Here is a 20,244-nt window from a genome sequence, read left to right on the forward strand (position 1 = left end):
TACAATTATTGGCAAAGTGAGCACTACACTTATCATCACCTCTCCTGTAATTACATTTAGTGCAGGAGGTTAATAGTTAAAGTAATATAAGTAATTCTAACTTTTTACCAAACCAATCTCCATTGGCTCAAACACCCATGTTTCTTTTAGATTTGTGTGACTCAGCATTTGCTTATAGGTTGATGTACACATAGTTTCCCTTATTGCTGTTTGGTTGTGTTATAAATTGCACACTATTTGATTCTTCAGAAAGGAAAATTGTTTTAGATACTGTTGAAGAGCAGGAATCTCCCTACGCGGCAACCAACCTATATTGCCCAATGCCGATTTAAAGGTATAATTCCATTAGAAAGGAGTTCTTTTTAATGCATTATTCATAGAAATACAATTTTTCATTTTAACAGCGCAATGCCAATTAAAATTAAAACTTATATACAAAAATATATATCTCCATGCACCAGGTGCATATGTGCAGAGCTATGTCTGTCACACCTCTAAATTAACTTATTTACCACATGTGGACTGAGTATATAAAATTTAACTTTTACTATTGAATCACTAAAAGCATAGGTGGTTGCAGTGGGACGAAAACAAAATAACATACATACATATATACACATATGTGTATATATGTATGTATGTTATTTTGTTTTCGTCCCACTGCAACCACCTATGCTTTTAGTGATTCAATAGTAAAAGTTACAATTAAAATTAAATACAAAATATTGTTCTTCTGTAGCAGTCAGCTCAGAGATAAAACCTCCTGTATAAATTATCCATTGCTAGTTTACTGCTCCTATGAAACGAAGACCTGCAATCTATTATTATTAATAGTAGACATAGAATTGTAATATAGGTATGGTAGCTCTCTCTTAGGCCTAGATAAATATGCCCACAGAGTAGCACTGTAATGTGTGTATTGAGTCACTCACCCTCTTCACTCTCTGGTCGGAGTGAATTAGTATGGCAAAATTCCTAAATTGACTTTATAAATCCAAACAAAGAGGAAAAGATCGAGGACAGGAAGTGGAATACATGGAGTGATTAAAAAAAATGATATCTTGTCTTGAGCAAATCGAAGCATCTGAAATGGAATCCAATCTGAAGATTAGGAAAAGTTTGATTCACAACTTATCTGAATTTCGTGGTAACGAATCATTTTTTTTCTAAAATGGCAGCTACACGTGTGGAGGGCACAGAGCTATTTAATTAAACAGTGCTCTCCTTGTTTAATAAATAATAAATTCTATTAGGACTTGATTCTCAAATTCTGGTGAATAAGCTGTCTAATTTTACTGTTATCACTACCAGAAAGGACTAGCTATGCATGTTGCTGCAATGCACAGTGATGTTCTCGCAGATACTCTCCCTGCAGGTCAGGATATAGCTGATTTAACGCGCTTTGTGATGAACTAATTCAGAACAAAGCAAATTTCTTGAAAAATTTGGCGAAGGGTCTGCATCAAAATTTTTAAAACTTCGCTCCGCTCTAATTATATCCCTAAAACCCTCCACCCATTTCTGTAAAAAAAACATTATATAGAATATTCACACATAGGCTGTTAATATGTGATAAAAATGATGGAAGTGTGCCCTCGAAAAGACAGATGTACTATTCCTTATTTGTGGTGTGACATCTTAAGGCCCCTTTCACGCGAGCGAGTATTCCGCTCGGATGCAATGCGTGATGTGAACGCATTACGACCACACAAAATCCGGACCCATTCATTTCAATGGGTATTTGTACATGAACATTGTTTTTCACTCATCACTTGTGCGTGAAAATCACAGCATGTTCTATATTCTGCGTTTTTCACGCAATGCTGGCCCCATAGAAGTAAATGGGGCTGCATGAAAATCGCATCACATCCGCAAGCAAGTGCGGATACGATGCGTTTTTCACAGATGGTTGCTAAGAGATGTTTGTAAACCTTCAGTTTTTTATCACGTGCGTGAAAAATGCATCAATGCACATTTCACCCACGTGATAATAACTGAACGCAATCGCAGGCAAAACTGAATGAATTTTCTTGCGAAATTGTGTATTTTTAACGGAACGCATCCAGAATGCATCCAGACCTAATCTGTATCGCTCGTCTGCAAGGGGCCTAATTGCTAAATGATGAAAAACATACAGATGTAGCTGAGCTAAACTTGACTCTGATAACACATGGCACAGTGTTAACTTGTGACAAAAGCCATTGAAAAGTTAGTTATCTTTTTCCTGCCATTCTTTAACCATCAAGTTTAGCTCAGCTGCATCTGTATATTTTCCGACAAACATAATGTATTCCTACATGTAAATAAAGGATATATAATTAGAGATGAGCGAAGTTTTCAAAAATTTGGTTTGGTCACTTCGTCAAATTTCTCCAAAAAGTTTGCTTCATTACTTATTCATGTGCCATGAACCGCGTTAAATCAAGTCGATCCCAGCCTGCGGTTAAATTTTAGGGAGAATGTATACATCACTGTGCATTGCAGCAACGTGCATAGCTAGCCCTTTCTGGTAGTGAAACTGTTACTGTGTGTTAGAATGACAGACAGGTCACATATATGGATGTGCGCACAATCATGCAGGCCACCAACATTCCTAGCTAAACGAAACGAAAAGCATACAGCAGCCTTCAGTAAAGCAAAGAAAAAAGTGTTGTGGCAGTACAAAAACATGGATTTAAATCCCTTTTGTTAGCTGTAGAATGACTGTGCATCACTATTAGGCTTCGTTCACACTTCTTTTGTCAGTTATTCCCATCAGCCAAAAGCTGTTGCGGATCAAAACCACAGAACAGGTGCAGATCTGAACATGATACCTAATCAGAGAGTAGGCTTGGCTCCTGAATTTGGCTCACAATAAATTATGGAAATAACTGATTAAATAACAGAAGTGTGAACTCAGCCTTACAGGCCAATGTTAGCATCAATAGCCCACAATTCAAGTAGTGGCCCCATGACAGTCATGTCAGCAGTAAGGCTGTGTTCACATCACTATTTATTTTTCAGTTTTTCTGATCTGTCAGAAGAACAGCCCAAAAAAAAGTGGATCCTGTATTTTTGCCTTCAAACTGTCAGTATTTTCCAGCAGTGGAAGTAACAGCACAAGATGGTGGCAGATCACAGTAAGAGCAGATGGCAGAGGCATCAGGCGGGTGGCAGCATCAGAATAGTGGCAGCAGAATGTGGCCAGAAGTCTGATTCATCTTTATAAAGGTTAGTCTCTCAACATTCTGTGTTGAAACACAAGTTCTCTTTGGGGTAACTATGCCACCCGCCGCACTAAACACCAGCTCTGATACCACACTGCTGGCCAAGCAGGAAAGCTTGCCTAGGGCAAACTCACCCAGTTGCTGCCACAATTCAAGTTTGGCTGCCCAGTAGTCCAGGGGACCTTGGATCTGGGGTGATGGGGTGCAGTTGAAGTATGCCAGCACCTGGTTCAGGTTCTGCTCCATGTCCTGCTGCTGCTGGGTGTTTTTTTTCAGTATGCGGCTGAAGAAAACTTCTCATCAGAGACTCAAGACTTTAATTGCTGCTGATAGAGCTGATGCTGCTCCTGCCCACCCCCCACCTCCAGCAGTCATGGCAGTGGAGCATGAGCTCAGAGGGTCCCCCCGGTTAGACCTTCGTGAGGATGGGTGATAGTGCACGTAAGCAGCGACCAACAAACTATAAAGGTATATGAATACTACAAAGATGCCTCGATAGTAGTTGAGTTTTCATCCCTCAACAGACGTAAAAAAGGCCCCTATTTTGGACTGGTAGTGAGGGTCTAACATTGTGTATAGACAGTAGTGATCCCTCTGCTAAATGGTGATAATGCTGCTGCCACTACGCAAGCAACTCAGCATGCATCTAGCCATTTGCTTAAGGGACTTGGAGGGACTTCCTGCCTCCATCTCCAGTGCCTACTGCCACTGTCTGTGGGGGTCATCTTCGTTATCGCCCTCTTGCTCCTCCTGTTGCTTGGGAAGATAAACCACCTAGTTCTGTATGAAATTCCTGGGCGTTTATGTCCTCCTCCTTGTCCTCCTGTGCCAGTTCAGCCTCCATGGTGCTCAGGTGGCCGTGAGATGAAGGCGCCATGTTTTCTGTCCCCTTGCCAGTCAGATTTATCAGCATCTGCTCCATGATGTCAAGGAGTGGAATAACATCATCCATTCCATAGTCCTGGCCACTGACAAATAAAGTGGCCTCCTCAAAGGACCCAGGCAAATGGCAGGTGTCATGCAAGAACTGCCAGTTTCTAATGTCAAAGTTACACCGTGGAGTAGTACTGTCCGTCTGCATCATCAAGAAATTGGTCACGGGTTTCCTCTGCTGATACAGTTGGTCTAATATTTGGAGCATGGAGTTCCAACATGTGGAAACGTCGCATTTGATGTGATGTAGGGGACCACCATTCTGCCTTTGCAGCTCAAGGAGGGCGTGTTTTGCACAGTAAACTGAGAGTTTAAGAGTGACTGAAGTGCATGCACAGTTTCCTCAACATTTTCAAGATTTCTTGCAGTTGGGTGGAAGACTTCAGGAACCAGGTGACAACCAGACTGAAGAAGTGTGCAATGCAGGGCGTATGGTCAGCCCTCCCTGACGTAGTACAAACAGAATGTTCTTCCCTTTATTGGAGACTATAGTTGCTATCTTCAGTTGGTGAGGAAACAACCAGGATTTGATTTCTTGGTTGATGATGTGATCAGTTCCTCCTATGCGTAACTCAGTTTGCTCAGGTTGACCAGTTGCAGAAGCAGGTGACAACGCTGTGCTTTCCATAGGTGGTATGCTGGGACCACTCTGAACTGTGCCTACAGTGGAGGCTGAGGACAAGATGGAGGATGAGTAGGCAGAGGAGGACATTGGCACATAAATCCCACAATTACTTTTCTTTTGGCATTGCGATCACCTGACCTTACTAAGTAGGCTGTGAAGGACATTTATTATCCTTGACCGTAGTTACAGCTCCACACGTCAGTGCTGCAATGAACTATACCAGACACCGACACGATCAAGGACGAGCCCACGTTCCACTCAACATATGGGTTTAGTAGCGTTAACTCACATGCTTTAGGAGACGTGTTATCTAAACTAAATGCGTTAAGCAACCACCTTCAATTGCTTTTTAATGGCTTTTATCTCAAGATAACGTGATGAGTTATGAAATTTGAGTTAAGAGTTTGTGTGTTAATCCTGCTACATCTGTACATGTGCAAGGCTGGTACAGCTTTTTTAGCGAAGTAATGACGGCTTGGGACTCTCTACGTTGGATGGGCACAAGCCATCAGTTCTCTGAAATGTTCCACAATATGGAAAGGCAGGGGCTGTAGCCAACATTAGCACCCTGACAGTGCTTTACCTTCTGCCCACATATCCTGTATACTGTCACGCTAACATCCTCCAGCGACTTGATATGTATTTTACCTCTACCACTCAGTGCTGACTGCCTGTTGCTGCCATTATGAACATATGCACCGCTAGTTGTTTCCTGACAAGTAGGCTCCTGAATAGCAGAAAGTCTAACCCTGGTGTGTTTGGCTACAGATCTCTCACTGCTTCCACCCTGTTGAGTCATCGGTAAGCTGCCACTCTGGTGTGGTTTTACGGGCCTGCTGCCACCCTCGCCTCCTAATGATGATCCACCCTCTTCACCCAGCTCCCATGTGTGATTAGCTACATCATCATCTACTGCTGTCTATTTGTAACTTATGTCATCCTCACCAGTCTCATGGCCACATCCCAGACTGCTTGCAACACGTGTTCCCAACCGACTGTCATCATTGCTAGTTACACACCTAAGGGAGGACAGAGGGGTCCCCTCCTCCATGTCTGTGCTGGCCTACAGCTGTTGACTCTCAACACTAAGCTCATCCTTATTAAAAAGCAGGGCAGAGCCATCATCATACATTTCTTCCCGAGCAGAAGGAGCAACAAAAGAAAATAACAGTTACAGGAGAGGTGAGGGCACAGAGGTTGTTCCTGGGCCATGCCAACTAAGTGTAGTGTCAGAGGAACCCACGATTCCTGGCTGTGTGAATCTGTTTTCACCTGAGATTATGATGAACAGCAAGTCAACCATTCCTGTACAACTTGATTGTTGGTCAAAACACGGACGCTGGATGACCGTGGCAGCTTTGGCCTGTTGCTGCGGCTGCTGCTACCATCATCCATTTTTTTGGTGCTACTTTTGAGGGCCCAGGTATCTGTCTGTTGTCCATAGTGTGCAGTAACTGAATCAGTAATATAACTATGCAACTAAGTATGAATGACGCACCAGGTGAACTAAACAAATGTGCCTATGTCTTTTGACATGGACTGTGATGCACAGTAACTCTATCTATAACAGAACAGATCAAAGGGGTTGTCCGGGTTCAGAGCTGAACCCAGACATACCTCCTTTTTCACCCAGGCAGCCCCCCTGACATGCTCCGATGCTCTCCTTTTCCCTGCGCTAAAGCACACACAGCAAAGTAATGGGGCTGCCAGGAAGCCCAGTGACGTCATCAGCACTGATGGGTGGGCTTCAGCAGGTCAACTAGATAAACGCACCTGTGACGAATACCGTTCCCCAACTGACGTTGGACGTCAAATGCGTAGAGCCAGCAAGATACAGTATAGTCACTGGTTACCAAGGGGTGACGTTACGCTGTTCCTGAGGAGCAGGTAAGGTCAGATAGGTATAGTGTTCACAGACTCCTCGGACAGCACTGAGTGCTGTCCGCATCTTTTGCGGCACCATTGAAGTGAAGAGGTCCGCACCTGAGCCGCAAAAACTGCGGTTCGGATGCGGACCTGAAAAATGGTCGTGTGCATGAGGCCTAACAGTGCAGTAGGTGAACAGGGTAAAGGTGTCTATTGAGACTAATGCACAGTAAGTCTATGTATAACAGAACAGATTAAGAATGAATGGCGCAGCAGGTGAACAAGATGCACAGGGCAATTACACTGAGCCTGAACTGTCCCTGCAGTCTTGCCATGCTCTCCCTACACTGTCTAAAAACTCTCCATATTCTGTCCCTGCACAGTCCCTATACAATATTCTATAATTAAAAGCTTGCTAAAACACTGTCCCTAGCGCTTGTCACATCTCTTCCTATGCTCAATTCACAGTGAAATGGTGACTACTGCTCGGGATGAGGCTTTATAGGGCTGTGACATCAAAGGGAATGGATATCTGCTGATTGATTACCATGAAGTGCGAGGAAACTCAAATTTGTGGCGACCCCTGAAATTCGGATCGAAGTCAGTTCATTTCACTTTGATTTGCTCAACACTACTAATAATGTCCACAGAACCATGCCCAAGCTGGCATATGCATTTTTATATATATTTTTTTTTTTCATGCATTTCTAATAATCTTGTCAGATGTCAGATGTTTTAATCAACCTTTTTTCTGTGTAAACTTTGGGGAATCCTATCATAAAATACATACAAAAACATCCCTATTTATAAATTCAATAATCTGTCACTATTTTTGCATTTCAGAATACTATTCATTGGTCACTATTCCTGCTGGGGCTCGTAGCATTCGTGTTTCTGAAATGAATATTTCTACTTCTTACATCTCTGTCCGTAACACACAAAGAAAGTACTACCTCAATGGTTACTGGACCATTGACTGGCCCGGCCAGTATAAATTTGCTGGAGCAATCTTCGAATACAAAAGACCTTACAATAATCCAGAGACACTGATTTCTTCTGGTCCAACAAATGAAACAATAGTTATAGAAGTAAGTATATTTATTATGTTCTGAAATACATTTTATGACCCTACAACATTCATTTTATTGGTTTAAGTTGTTATTTATTACTTTGCTACTTTTGTGACATATTTATAAAACATTGTATAGTTTGCCTTTTATTAGGATAATATTTTTTTCATTGGGGACAACCTTAAAGGAGGTTTTCACAGAATAATTAACTATTAATGCAGGCTAGGGTCCTTAAGTTATCTGCTTGGGGCCTGTTCTCCAAGGGCAGATTGAGAACTTGAAGTGGCCCTGAAAAAAACCTAAAATTTGCCCCAAATTGTCGAGTCTGAAATGACAGAAGGCGGGGTAGCACAAGTAGGCAGGGCCAACACAAACAGGCAGGACAACAGAAGTTGGTGGGCCGGGAATACCACAGTACAGGACAAAATACTACCCCAGCAAAACCAAATACCACAGTGTAGCATAAAATACTGCCCTCTGACCATCAGAGTAGTGATACAGTTGAATTCAGGAGGGACCTGTGGCTGCTGGCCAAGTGCACATGCACATGATGCTCCTATCATTAATTAATGCTGTAAACATCATATCATTATTTACATGGGCAGAGTCTGGGAGGGTGGCTTAGGTGACTCCCTGGGCATCGTCCCATCTGGAAATTTCCCTGTTGGTTATATGGCAAATCTGCCCCTGCTACTCTAGTCCTGCACACTGGCTCCCATTCCTCCATCTTCTAGTCCCCAGCTTGTTTTCTCCCAGCCAGGTATTGAATGGTCTTATGCACTACCACAGCCAATGACTTGCTTCTGCTGTGACATGTTATTTAGAGAGCAGCGGGAGCCAGTGTGCAGGACTGAAATACCAGGGATATAAATTGTTTGATAAAATAAATTTCAACCAAAGGTTGACCAAGCTCATTGATGTAAAGTACACGGTACTAAGATACAATGCAGAGAGAAAAAACAAAACATCAATCTGCTACTGTAGTGCTTTCAAATTTGCATGTAGGATGTTGCACGCACTACAATGCAGGACTTAGTATTCCAATAGACAAATGTTCCAGCAACTAGTCCTTTAAAACTTGTGTCCTTTATTGAGTCATATTAAAACAACAAAAACCCTTTATTGCTGACATGTTTCGGACAGTCTCCTGCCATCCTTACTCATGGAATGTGCTTTCACATTTACTAGTTATTAGTGTTGGTCGAGCACCAAAGTGCTCGGGGGATCGAGTAGAACACCTTGGGATGCTCAGGTGCTCTACTGAGCACCTGAGCACAATAGAAGTCAATGGGAGAACCCGAGCATTAAACCAGGCACGCCTGGGTATCTGGCTCATAGTAAAAGGTCAGAAATTGATGGAAACACCACTGAAATGGTTCAGGAACCGAGTAGTACGCCACTTTTACAGACTGACAATAACACGCACCAAACCGAAGATAAAATCGATTTTAGACGAAAAATTGTTAGGAATTCTTTCCTGTATATTTACTTGTATATAAAGTGCAAATCCTGCCAAAAATTACAAGAAGGAGGCACTCCGATACAACCTGTATATCACATAAAGGAGGGCCTATTCACATTGTGGTACAATTGTTCAGGCAGTGGGACTCCTACACTCATAAAGCCTATGCACTAAGGGAAAGGGCCGCCAAAAATTAAAAGGAACCAAAACTCCAATACACCCTTTATTACACATAGAGGAAGGCATCATACACACCCTTGAAAAATTATGATTGATGGCCTGCTGGTGACCCTTTAAAACATTAGGGGGCGAGGGCCTGCTGCTGAGCTCACTATCTAAAACATTAGGGGTGAGGGTTTGCTGCTGAGCTGACCATCTAAAAAATGTTATGGGCGAGGGCCTGCTGCCGAGCTGACCATCTAAAATATTTTGTGAATGAGGGCCTGCTGCCGAGCTGACCATCTTTAAAATTTTGTGGGCAAGGGCCTGCTGCCGAGCTGACCATCTTTACAATTTAGTGGGTGAGGGCCTGCTGCCAAGCTGACCATCTAAAACATTTTGTGAGCGAGGGCCTGCTGCCGAGCTGACCATCTTTAAAATTTTGTGGGTGAGGGTCTGCTGCTGATCTGACCCTCAAAAACATTATGGGTGAGGGCCTGCTGGTGACCCTCTAAAATATTATGGGTGAGGGCCCGCTGCTGAGCTGACCCTCTAAAACATTAGGAGCGAGGGAAGCCTAATAAGCATGTTGATATGATGATGGAGGAGGACAAGAAAAGGGAGAATGAACAGGGAGAAGCGCTTATCAGTTATTATGCCCCCAGCAGCACTAAATACATGCACTGACAAAATACTGGCGGCGGGGCAGGCCAGCACCTCCAAGGCGTAGTTCGTGCCACGTGTCCAGCTTGGACACCCAATAGTTGTAAGGCACACAGAGATCACTGAGACGCTGACACGGTCTGCTACGTACCCCTTCAACATCTTCCAAAATATTTCCCTCCTTGTGACACTAGTCCGCGCATCAGGTTGAGGGTGCTGGCGGGGTGTCATAAAACTGTCCCAGGCCTTGGAGAGTGTTGCCCTGCATCTGTTGGAAATGCTGTGTGTTCCCCTTGTCTCCCTAACTCGGTTGGCCAAGGAACTACATACTCTGCAGCCAGTGTTGTCAGCTGGAAATTTTTGGAGCAATTTTTCCACAAGGACCTTCTGGTATTGCACCATTTTGGTCTTTCTCTCCACCACAGGAATGAGATATGAGAAGTTCTCTTTGTAGCGGGGGTCGAGAAGGGTGAAAACCAGTAATCTGTGTTGGCCAAAATCCGTACAACGCGAGGGTCACAGGAAAGGTAGCCTAACATAAAGTCAGCCATGTGTGCCAGAGTCCATCAGGCGATGACTCGCAATCTCCTCATACTCTTCCTTCTCTTCTACCCATCCATGCTGAACAGATGGAATAAAACTTCCATGGCTACTACCCTCTGTAGCGGAGGCAACCGTCTCCTGCTCCTCCTCCTCATCATCCAATTCACTCTGAGAAGACCAACTGAGGGTGGTCTGGCTATCACCCTGTGTACCCATTTCCACATCTTCCACATGTAAAGCGTCCACCTTAATTGTGACCAGCGAGCGTTTGAGTAGACACAGAAGTGGGATGGTTACGCTGATAATAGCTTTATTGATGCTCACTGTGACTAACTGCGACCGCTGCGGCCACAATACGTCACGAAACCATCACAGCGCCCCTAGTGGTCAATCCGCAAACAGGTCTCCCGGCCACTTTCAGCACACCGACAGTCTAACTTGAGTCCGTACAGTCGATAGGCTGAAAGCGCAGGGAGTGGACCGCCGACCGACCACAAATAAGTGTGTGACGAACTGCAACCGGAACTACACACAGGGTAGTTTAACTGCCACCACCTTGCAATTTATGGGAGCAAGGAACCCACTATCTAGATAACACAACCGAGTAGCTTTCCCTTTGGAGAGGCTAGGGTAAGTTTTTGCAGTGTTTGAAAACAGGCATATGGCTAGAGAAATGACTTGGAGGTCATTTATTATATATCTATATACAATACAAATTATCACGATGCACAGTAATTATTAACACAATAATCAAGGAAAGTATAGTCCAATAAACAAAAGGGAGAAAAGAAAGAAAATACTTAAGTTCCGCAGAAAAGATGTCCGTTGGGGAAATAGTCCGTTGCAGGGATAAAGTCCAAGAAGCCTTTGTCCAGTGTAATATGCCTTCAGCCCACGGGTTCTCTGGCTGAGGCCCTCTTTAGGTGTTGTTAAAAGTGGAGAACTCCTTTAGCAGATTCTAGGTCTTTGTTATAAAGGGTCCCAGAATCAAGGCGGGGAATTGAGTCCGCCTGCTGGGCAGGCTGTATTCCTGAGGTGAATGTCAGTTCTGAAATATGGCATGTGCCATATCGCGGGATGTCTCCGCTGTACACAAGTAACAAGCACATATTCACATTCCCCACAAAATATGGAGTTCAGGGATACCAAATATTACTATTATAACTGGTTCTATGATGGGGTAACACCATAACTTTACCTGGGCACATCTTAGAGTTATGTTTGTCCTATGTAAACATCCAGTGAATTCTGAGTGACACGATGATGTAATTTTTACATCCGTAAGATGCATGGTCTCTCTTAAAAAGGTAAAAATCATATCTCAGATTCATGTTGCAATCTGGGAAACCTTGGTGCCGGCCTGTCTGCAGCAAGCTAGCTTACAGACCCTTATGGCAGCGACACCAAATGGCTCCCCACAGGTGCAGTCTTCACACCTAGCTGTGATATCTCTTCAGAAAGGGAAGTTCTTATGTCAACCTGAGGAAGCCAGCTGTAATTGTGTTATCTGCTGAGCATCTATTGACTGACTTGAACAAAAGGACTATGTTGTTTTCTGGGTACACGGAAGGAGACGCTCTGAGTAATCAAATTGTAGGTTCTGGGGCCTAGGGAAATAATTACTGTTTAATAGACCTACTGCTCAATAAGGGAGACTAATATTGATAATATTGGGAGGACAGTTCAATATTCTCGCGGATCATCCGTGACACTCACCATCTGTGTTGATTCTTCAAAGGTGCGTAAAACCTCACAGAGGTCAGACATCAATGCCTACTCGTCGTTTGTGAATAGCGTAAGCTTGACTATAAAGTCGATGACCATATTGCAGCTAGTATTCCACTATTGCCCTCTGCTGCTCGCAAAGCCTGGCCAACATGTGGAATGTCGAGTTCTAACACATGCTCACGTCGCTCAAGTCGGTGAACTGGCAATTGCAAGCTCTGCTGCAGCGTTGCCAGACCGGTGGAAGCTGTCGATGACTTGCGGAAATGGGCACACATGCGGCTCACCTTTACCAGTAGCTCAGGCAAATTGGGGTAGGTTTTGAGAAACCACTGAACCACTAGGTTGAACATGTGGGCTAGGCATGGTATGTGTGTGAGCTTGCCGAGCTCCAAAGCCGCCAATAAGTTACGGCCATTATCAGACACATCCATGCCTGGTTGTAGGTTGAGTGGCGAGAGCTACGTAGGTGGCAGCGGAGACCCTGATGGAAGTAGGGCCTGCAAAAATTGGCGTCATTAGCACCTGTATCTCAGGGTACGACTCGCTCCCAGCCTCCACAACGTTCACCCAGTGTGCCGTCAGGGAAATGTAGTGTCCCTGGCCAAAAGCACTTGTCCATGTGTCAGTCGTTAAGTGGAACTTCCCAATAACTTGTGTTGGTCAGGGAACTGGTGATGTTACGGGACACATGCTGGTGTAAGGCTGGGACTGCACACCGTGAAAAATATTGGCGGCTGGGGACAGAGTACCAAGGGGACAGCTGCCGCCATTAGGCTGCGGAAAGCTTCAGTGTCCACAAGCCTAAATGGCAACATTTCCAGGGCCAGCAATTTGGAAAGGTGCGCATTTAGTGCTGTGGTCTGTTGGTTGGTCGCTGTATGTTTGTGCTTTCGCTCAAAGGCCTGGGGTATAGACATCTGTGACACAGAAGTGGATCTGCTAGCTGATGGTGCTTGCGAAGGTCCAGGTGCATGGTGGGAGGAATCCGGGCCTGCATCTTGGACAGGGGATCGGCCAGCACATAACACAGGGGAAGAGGAGGCAGTGGTGTGACCCACAGACACTGGTTGTAGACCCAGGCGTTTGGGTGACCTATTAGGGTGCTTTGATGCCATGTGGCGGATCATGCTGGTGGTGGTGAGGTTGGCAGTGTTCACGCCCCTGCTCATTTTGGTACGGCACAGGTTGCAAATGACAATTCTTTTATCGTCCTCACTTTCCTAAAAAAGCACCAGACTGCAGAACACCTACCCCTTAGCAAGGGAGATTGCCACAAGGGGGTGCTCCGGGGAAGAGTTGCGGGCCTGTTTGGTGTGGACCACTTTCTCCCTTTTGCCACCCCACTGCCTCTTCCAGCCTGTTGCGGTGCTGCGGATCCCTCCCCCTCTGTACTGCTGTCCTCGCTCGGCTTGCCACCTTCCCAGGTTGAGTCAGTGACTTCATCGTCCAGCACCTACTCTTCCACTTCCTCACTCTGGTCATCCTCCTGACTTGTTGACCTAATAACAACTTCAGTTATTGACAACTGTGTCTCATCCTTATCATGAACCTCTTGAGACACTAATTGCGGTTGAATTATTGGCAACTGTGTCTCATCCTCATCATCCACCTCGTGAAACACTAATTGCCGTTCCCCACCGTCATCTTCTTCTGACTGTGGATGCTCCTGAGTTCGCGAATCAGGACACAAGATTTCCTCATGTCCCTCTTCAAAAGGGCTTGGCGAGAGGCCCAAATTAAGGAATGGCGATGTAAACAGCTACTCGGAATATCCGATTGTGGGATCACTTTTTTGCCAAGACTCTCCATGGTGGGTGGAAGGAGTATCAGGGTGAGGATTGTGTTGCCCAGACTCTTGGCTACTGAGACTGTACTTGGTGGAAGACAGGGTGGTGCTTAACCGACTGGAAAAATTATCTGCTGCAATCCAACCGACCACCTGGTCGCACTGGTGTGACTTCGAGAGTGGTGTCCTGCTCCGCCCTGCAAACTGGGACATGAAGCTAGGTATCGTGGATGAGTGTGTTTCTTGTGCTCTGGCAGCAGGCACAGTTTCACCGCGCCCAGGTCCACGGCCTCTGCGTGCACCATCAGTAGCACGGCCACTTCTCCGTCCCATACTGCTCGCCTTGCGCATATTTAATGGTATATATGCTTGCAAGTATGTCACACATACAGTAGCGCAGGTTTTGTAAGTGTATGCGCAAATAAAGCACACAGAATGTCACAGATACCACCACATAATAAAAAATTACATTGAATGAATTTCGCCGATATTTAGGATGCGCACACGTTAAACAGGTTAAACAGGAGGTATAGCGCAAGTAATGTCGCTGTCACCACCACCTAATAAAAAATCACACTGAATGAATGTCACTGATATTTAGGATACACACACATTAAACAGGAGGTATAGCACAAGTAATTTCGCTGTCACCAGCGGCTAATAAAAAATTACACTGAATCAATGTCACAGATATTTAGGATGGGCAAACGTTATACAGGAGATGTAACGCAGGTAATGTTGCTGCCACCAGCAGCAAATTTTTTTTACGCAATTTCACTGATATTTCGGATATGCAAACGCTATACAGGAGGTGTAGCGCAGGTAATGTAACTGTCCGCAGCAGACACCGTCTATGGAAAAAGTACACTGGATGTCACAGATATTTTTAGGCTGCGCACACGTTACACAGGAGATGTAGCACAGATAATGTCTCTGCCTGCAGCGGCCAAATAACTTCTAGCTATTTAGCGAAGGTTGTGCTAAAATATATATTGCTGCCACACACAACAATAGTCCTTAAAAGGACTTTTGGGTCTATAACAAGTATAAAAGTTAAAATATTCCTATTTCACTCCATACACTATCTCTCCCTTCTGCTCTCCAGCTCTCCCTGACTAAGACTGAGCCGAACATGTGTGATCGTGCGCTATATAGCACCCGATGATGTGTTCCGGCTAGCCAATCTCTGCAATGCCAGTAGCCAACATGGCTACGGCATTACAGTGACTGGCAGTACTTACCTGCACGTTTATTGGCTGTGTAGCCAACAAACGTGCGGGGAGAAGACTCGAGCATCACGCTCGAGCACACGCGGTATTCAGCCGAACACCACGATGTGCCGAGCATCGCAATGCTCGAGTAAAATTAGTGTTCAGCCGAGCATGCTTGCCTAACACTACTAGTTATGCATGTAACTAACATTGTTCAATGAAACTCCCAATGGCACTGTCAGTACCAAATAAATAATAGATCTATTATTAAGCTGCCAGAAATACTGAAAATTATGCTCTTGTAAATCAAGTACGATTTCTATAATATACAGACGTGGACAAAATTGTTGGTACCCTTTGGTCAATGAAAGAAAAAGTCACAATGGTCACAGAAATAACTTTAATCTGACAAAAGTAATAATAAATTAAAATTCTATAAATGTTAACCAATGAAAGTCAGACATTGTTTTTCAACCATGCTTCAACAGAATTATGTAAAAAAATAAACTCATGAAACAGGCATGGACAAAAATGATGGTACCCCTAACTTAATATTTTGTTGCGCAACCTTTTGAGGCAATCACTGCAATCAAACGCTTCCTGTAACTGTCAATGAGACATCTGCACCTCTCAGCAGGTATTTTGGCCCACTCCTCATGAGCAAACTGCTCCAGTTGTGTCCGGTTTGAAGGGTGCCTTTTCCAGACTGCATGTTTCAGCTCCTTCCAAAGATGCTCAATAGGATTGAGGTCAGGGCTCATAGAAGGCCACTTTAGAATAGTCCAATTTTTTCCTCTTAGCCATTCTTGGGTGTTTTTAGCGGTGTGTTTTGGGTCATTGTCCTGTTGCAAGACCCATGACCTGCGACTGAGACCAAGCTTTCTGACACTGGCTAGTACATTTCTCTCTAGAATTCCTTGATAGTCTTGAGATTTCATTGTACCCTGCACAGATTCAAGACACCCTGTGCCAGACGCAGCAAAGCAGCCCCAGAACATAACAGAGCCTCCTCCATGTTTCACAGTAGGGACAGTGTTCTTTTCTTGATATGCTTCATTTTTTCGTCTGTGAACATACAGCTGATGTGCCTTGGCAAAAACTTCGATTTTTGTCTCATCTGTCCACAGGACATTCTCCCAGAAGCTTTGTGGCTTGTCAACATGTAGTTTGGCATATTCCAGTCTTGCTTTTTTATGATTCGTTTTCAACAATGGTGTCCTCCTTGGTCGTCTCCCATGTAGTCCACTTTGGCTCAAACAACGACGGATGGTGCGATCTGACACTGATGTTCCTTGAGCATGAAGTTCACCTTGAATCTCTTTAGAAGTCTTTCTAGGCTCTTTTGTTACCATTCGGATTATCCGTCTCTTAGATTTGTCATCAATTTTCCTCCTGCGGCCACGTCCAGGGAGGTTGGCTACAGTCCCATGGATCTTAAACTTATGAATAATATGTGCAACTGTACTCACAGGAACATCTAGTTGCTTGGAGATGGTCTTATAGCCTTTACCTTTAACATGCTTGTCTATAATTTTCTTTCTGATCTCTTGAGACAGCTCTTTCCTTTGCTTCCTCTGGTCCATGTCGAGTGTGGTACACACCATATCACCAAACAACACAGTGATTACCTGGAGCCATATATATAGGCCCAATGGCTGATTACAAGGTTGTAGACACCTGTGATGCTAATTAGTGGACACACCTTGAATTAACATGTCCCTTTGGTCACATTATGTTCTGTGTTTTCTAGGGGTACCATCATTTTTGTCCATGCCTGTTTCATGAGTTTATTTTTTTACATAATTCTGTTGAAGCATGGTTGAAAAACAATGTCTGACTTTCATTGGTTAACATTTATAGAATTTTAATTTATTATTACTTTTGTCAGATTAAAGTTATTTCTGTGACCATTGTGACTTTTTCTTTCATTGACCAAAGGGTACCAACAATTTTGTCCACGTCTGTAACATTTATGGTTATGAGAACATGTGGATTTCTGCCATTTGCTCTGTGCTTTTGGAGCTTGTTAGTTTTTTTTTTTTTGCCTTTTTACAGAATGTCCGCCAAAGTACTTAATACGGTTTAAGCAATGTAAATTACCTAAACTATTAAAATTTTCGCAGTCAATTAACATTCTGGCAATGAAATTGTGTTTGGCTTGTAAAGCCAATTGTCATTCAAAACTGAAAATAATCAGAAAAAATATATTATTTTAAAAATATAATTTTAGACATTTAGATTTTGGATATAAGTACTCTAAATTAATAATGGCATTTAGTAACTTTTGTGGTCTGTGATAGTAATATACTGGTGCGATTCCTATGTTTAATCCCTTCCCAACCTCTGCCGTATATGTATGGCGGAAGTCGGGTCATTAACCCCTTCAAGACCCTGTCATTTTTCACCATCCTGACCTTCGCTATTTTGGAAATATGACATGTCTTATTTTGTGTGGTAACAACTTTGTAATGCTTTTACTTATCCAAGCAATTATAAGATTCTTGTTTTTTGTGACACATCATACCGTACTTCATGGCAGTGGAAAATTTAATCGATATATTTTACTTTTATTTATTAAAACAAATCTACAGAAATACCAAATTTACAACAACAAAAATTTAAAAGGTGCAATTGCCGCTGTCTGTATTTTGCGGATCTGCAAAACACGTTGCGGACGTGTGAATGGAGCCTTATTATGATTACAGAGAAACCAATTTAATATAGTTAGTTTTTACATTTTACTTTATTGATTTTTTAAATCACGTTTTTGCGAGTCCATTTTTTGTAAGCCATATTTTGTATGAGGGCTTGTTTTGAGTTGACATTTTCATTGGTATCATTTTGGGGTACATAGTACTTTCTGATCGCTCTATATTACACTTTTTGGGAGGCAAGGTGAATAAAAAATGGTTGTTTTCGCACAGTTTGTATTTTTAAGAAGTTCACCAGACGAGGTAAATCATGTGATATATAGAATCACTCATTACAGAAGCAGCAATACCTAATATGTGTATTTTTTAATTTTTCTTTTTTTAATTTTTTTTATAATTGTAAATGGCTTAATGAGGGGAAATTATGCTTTTTAACTTGATTTTTTTTTTTACTTTTCATTTTTGTTCTACTATGGAACTTTGATTCGCACCGAATCCGAATTTCCTCACTTTTCGTGGTAACTAATAACATTTTTTTCTAAAATGGCTGCTGCAAGTGTGAGGACATGGAGCAAAGAACTCTGGGAAGGCAGGATCACCCATAATGCCATGCATGCAGCCAATCAGCAGCTAGCGAGCCCTGTCTCACAGTCCTATAAATAGCCTCAGCCATCTTGGATTCTGTCATTTTCCAGTGTACTTAGTGCAGGGAAAGATGTCAGCAGGCGCTAGGGACAGTGCTAGGAAAAACTTCATTGGGCTAAAAAAACGATTTACAAGTGCAGGGAAAGATTATTCATGGTGTAAGGAAAGGATGGGTAGGAAATACTAGGAATCATTCCATAGCATGTATGTTAAACAGGGTTCAGTAGGGGAGGTTAAACACTGGGTAATAAGAACAATCCTATTACACTTTGCTACACTGACTGGGGACCCAAATTGCCATTATACAGCTCTGTACTTCCAGCAAACTGTTCTTGTTATTGAGGTGCAAGTGCTGTTTGATACAGCCATAACAGGTTTTATTACAAGGAAATATTTCGATGTCTTATTTGCCCTTGGTGCAATTATATGTTCTAAAGCTTTTTTTGGCTTCTCTTGATGGGGAAAAAAGGCCTTATTAGCTGTTGAGTGGTGAAGTGTGAAAATTACAGCCCTTTTTGTTGTGTATTAGTGGCAAAAGAAAAACATATTTGCTGTTCAGTGGTGCAGTTATATGTTCTAAAGCCCTTTTTGTTGTGTATTGTGGCAAAAGAAAAATATATTTGCCATTCAGCAGTGCAGTTATATGTTCTGTAAGAAGGTACAAGGAATCATCTTGGATGATAGGCATGTATCACAGAGGTTCCTGGCCTCGGTGAAGTAAGAGCCAGTTTTCATGTGTCAGCAGCAGTTGCTGTGTGACACTTTGCTGTCTAGTATGGATGCAAATAGCTGATCCGGGATGGCTCTTACTGGGAATAGTCAAAGTGCTTGGTGGGTGACTACTCCCCACAGTCCAGGCTGGGTTTTGACAGGCCTGTAAAAAAACAGCCAGCATTGTCAGGTGGATGGATTACTCCGCTCTAACATTGGAGGTTTTTGAAACTCTGCTTAGATTTAAGGCCTGTGTGTGGACTAAAATCTGAAGACAGTGTGTCAGGCGAGCAGGCTGCCTAAAGCCTGCAAGTGGATTTTCTGAGGCTGAGCATTCAGCCAGGTGTGGATTAAACACCCAGGATCAAAGGTGAATGTTTTTCTATATGAACTGTTTTGGATGTGAACTAATGGGGCCTGAGCTGGCAGACCTCAATATCTCTGGGGATAATTTTGGTACTGCACAACACTGGGAGCCAACCCTGTTCCGAGCCTGGGAAAATGTATTAATAGTAGATAGTGAACCACAACAAGCTGGGGCAAAGTCAGTGTTCCCCCGTTTTGTGGTTAATCAGGATATTTTGTATCAGGTAAACCAGCTGCGGGGTGAACCCATTGAACAGTTAGTGCCCCAGGCTTATTGCAAACTCATATTTGAGTTAGCCCACCAACATGTTCTCGGGGGTCATCTGGGAATGCAGAAAACACAGAATCGGATATTACAACGGTTTTACTGGCCCAGTGTGTTTAGAGAACTATCCCCCGGCACCTTTTCTGCAGTCTTTTGGTACCTCTCACGATCATCGAGGTACAATTTGAGCGAATCGCTATGGACCTTGTAGTCCCAGTACCAAAATCCCCTAGAGGACACCAACACATCTTGGTCGTCCTAGACTACGCCACTCGGTACCCGGAGGTTGGGCCACTGCGACATACATCGGCTAAACTTATAGCTAAGGATATAACGGAAATGTTCTTCCAAGTG

At 43.4% G+C, this 20,244-nt stretch overlaps 1 protein-coding gene across 1 annotated transcript in view; it reads left to right on the plus strand.

The window, feature by feature from the left end:
• ADAMTS16 (ADAM metallopeptidase with thrombospondin type 1 motif 16) overlaps positions 1-20,244 on the plus strand; it is a 366,708-nt gene that overhangs the window by 246,429 nt on the left and 100,035 nt on the right. The window contains exon 14 of the mRNA XM_044295482.1: positions 7,474-7,718. Within this exon, the coding sequence (XP_044151417.1) occupies positions 7,474-7,718 (245 nt within the window). The remainder of the gene's footprint in view (positions 1-7,473; positions 7,719-20,244) is intronic.

Source organism: Bufo gargarizans, chromosome 5 (assembly GCF_014858855.1).
Source record: "Bufo gargarizans isolate SCDJY-AF-19 chromosome 5, ASM1485885v1, whole genome shotgun sequence".
NCBI lineage: Eukaryota > Metazoa > Chordata > Amphibia > Anura > Bufonidae > Bufo > Bufo gargarizans.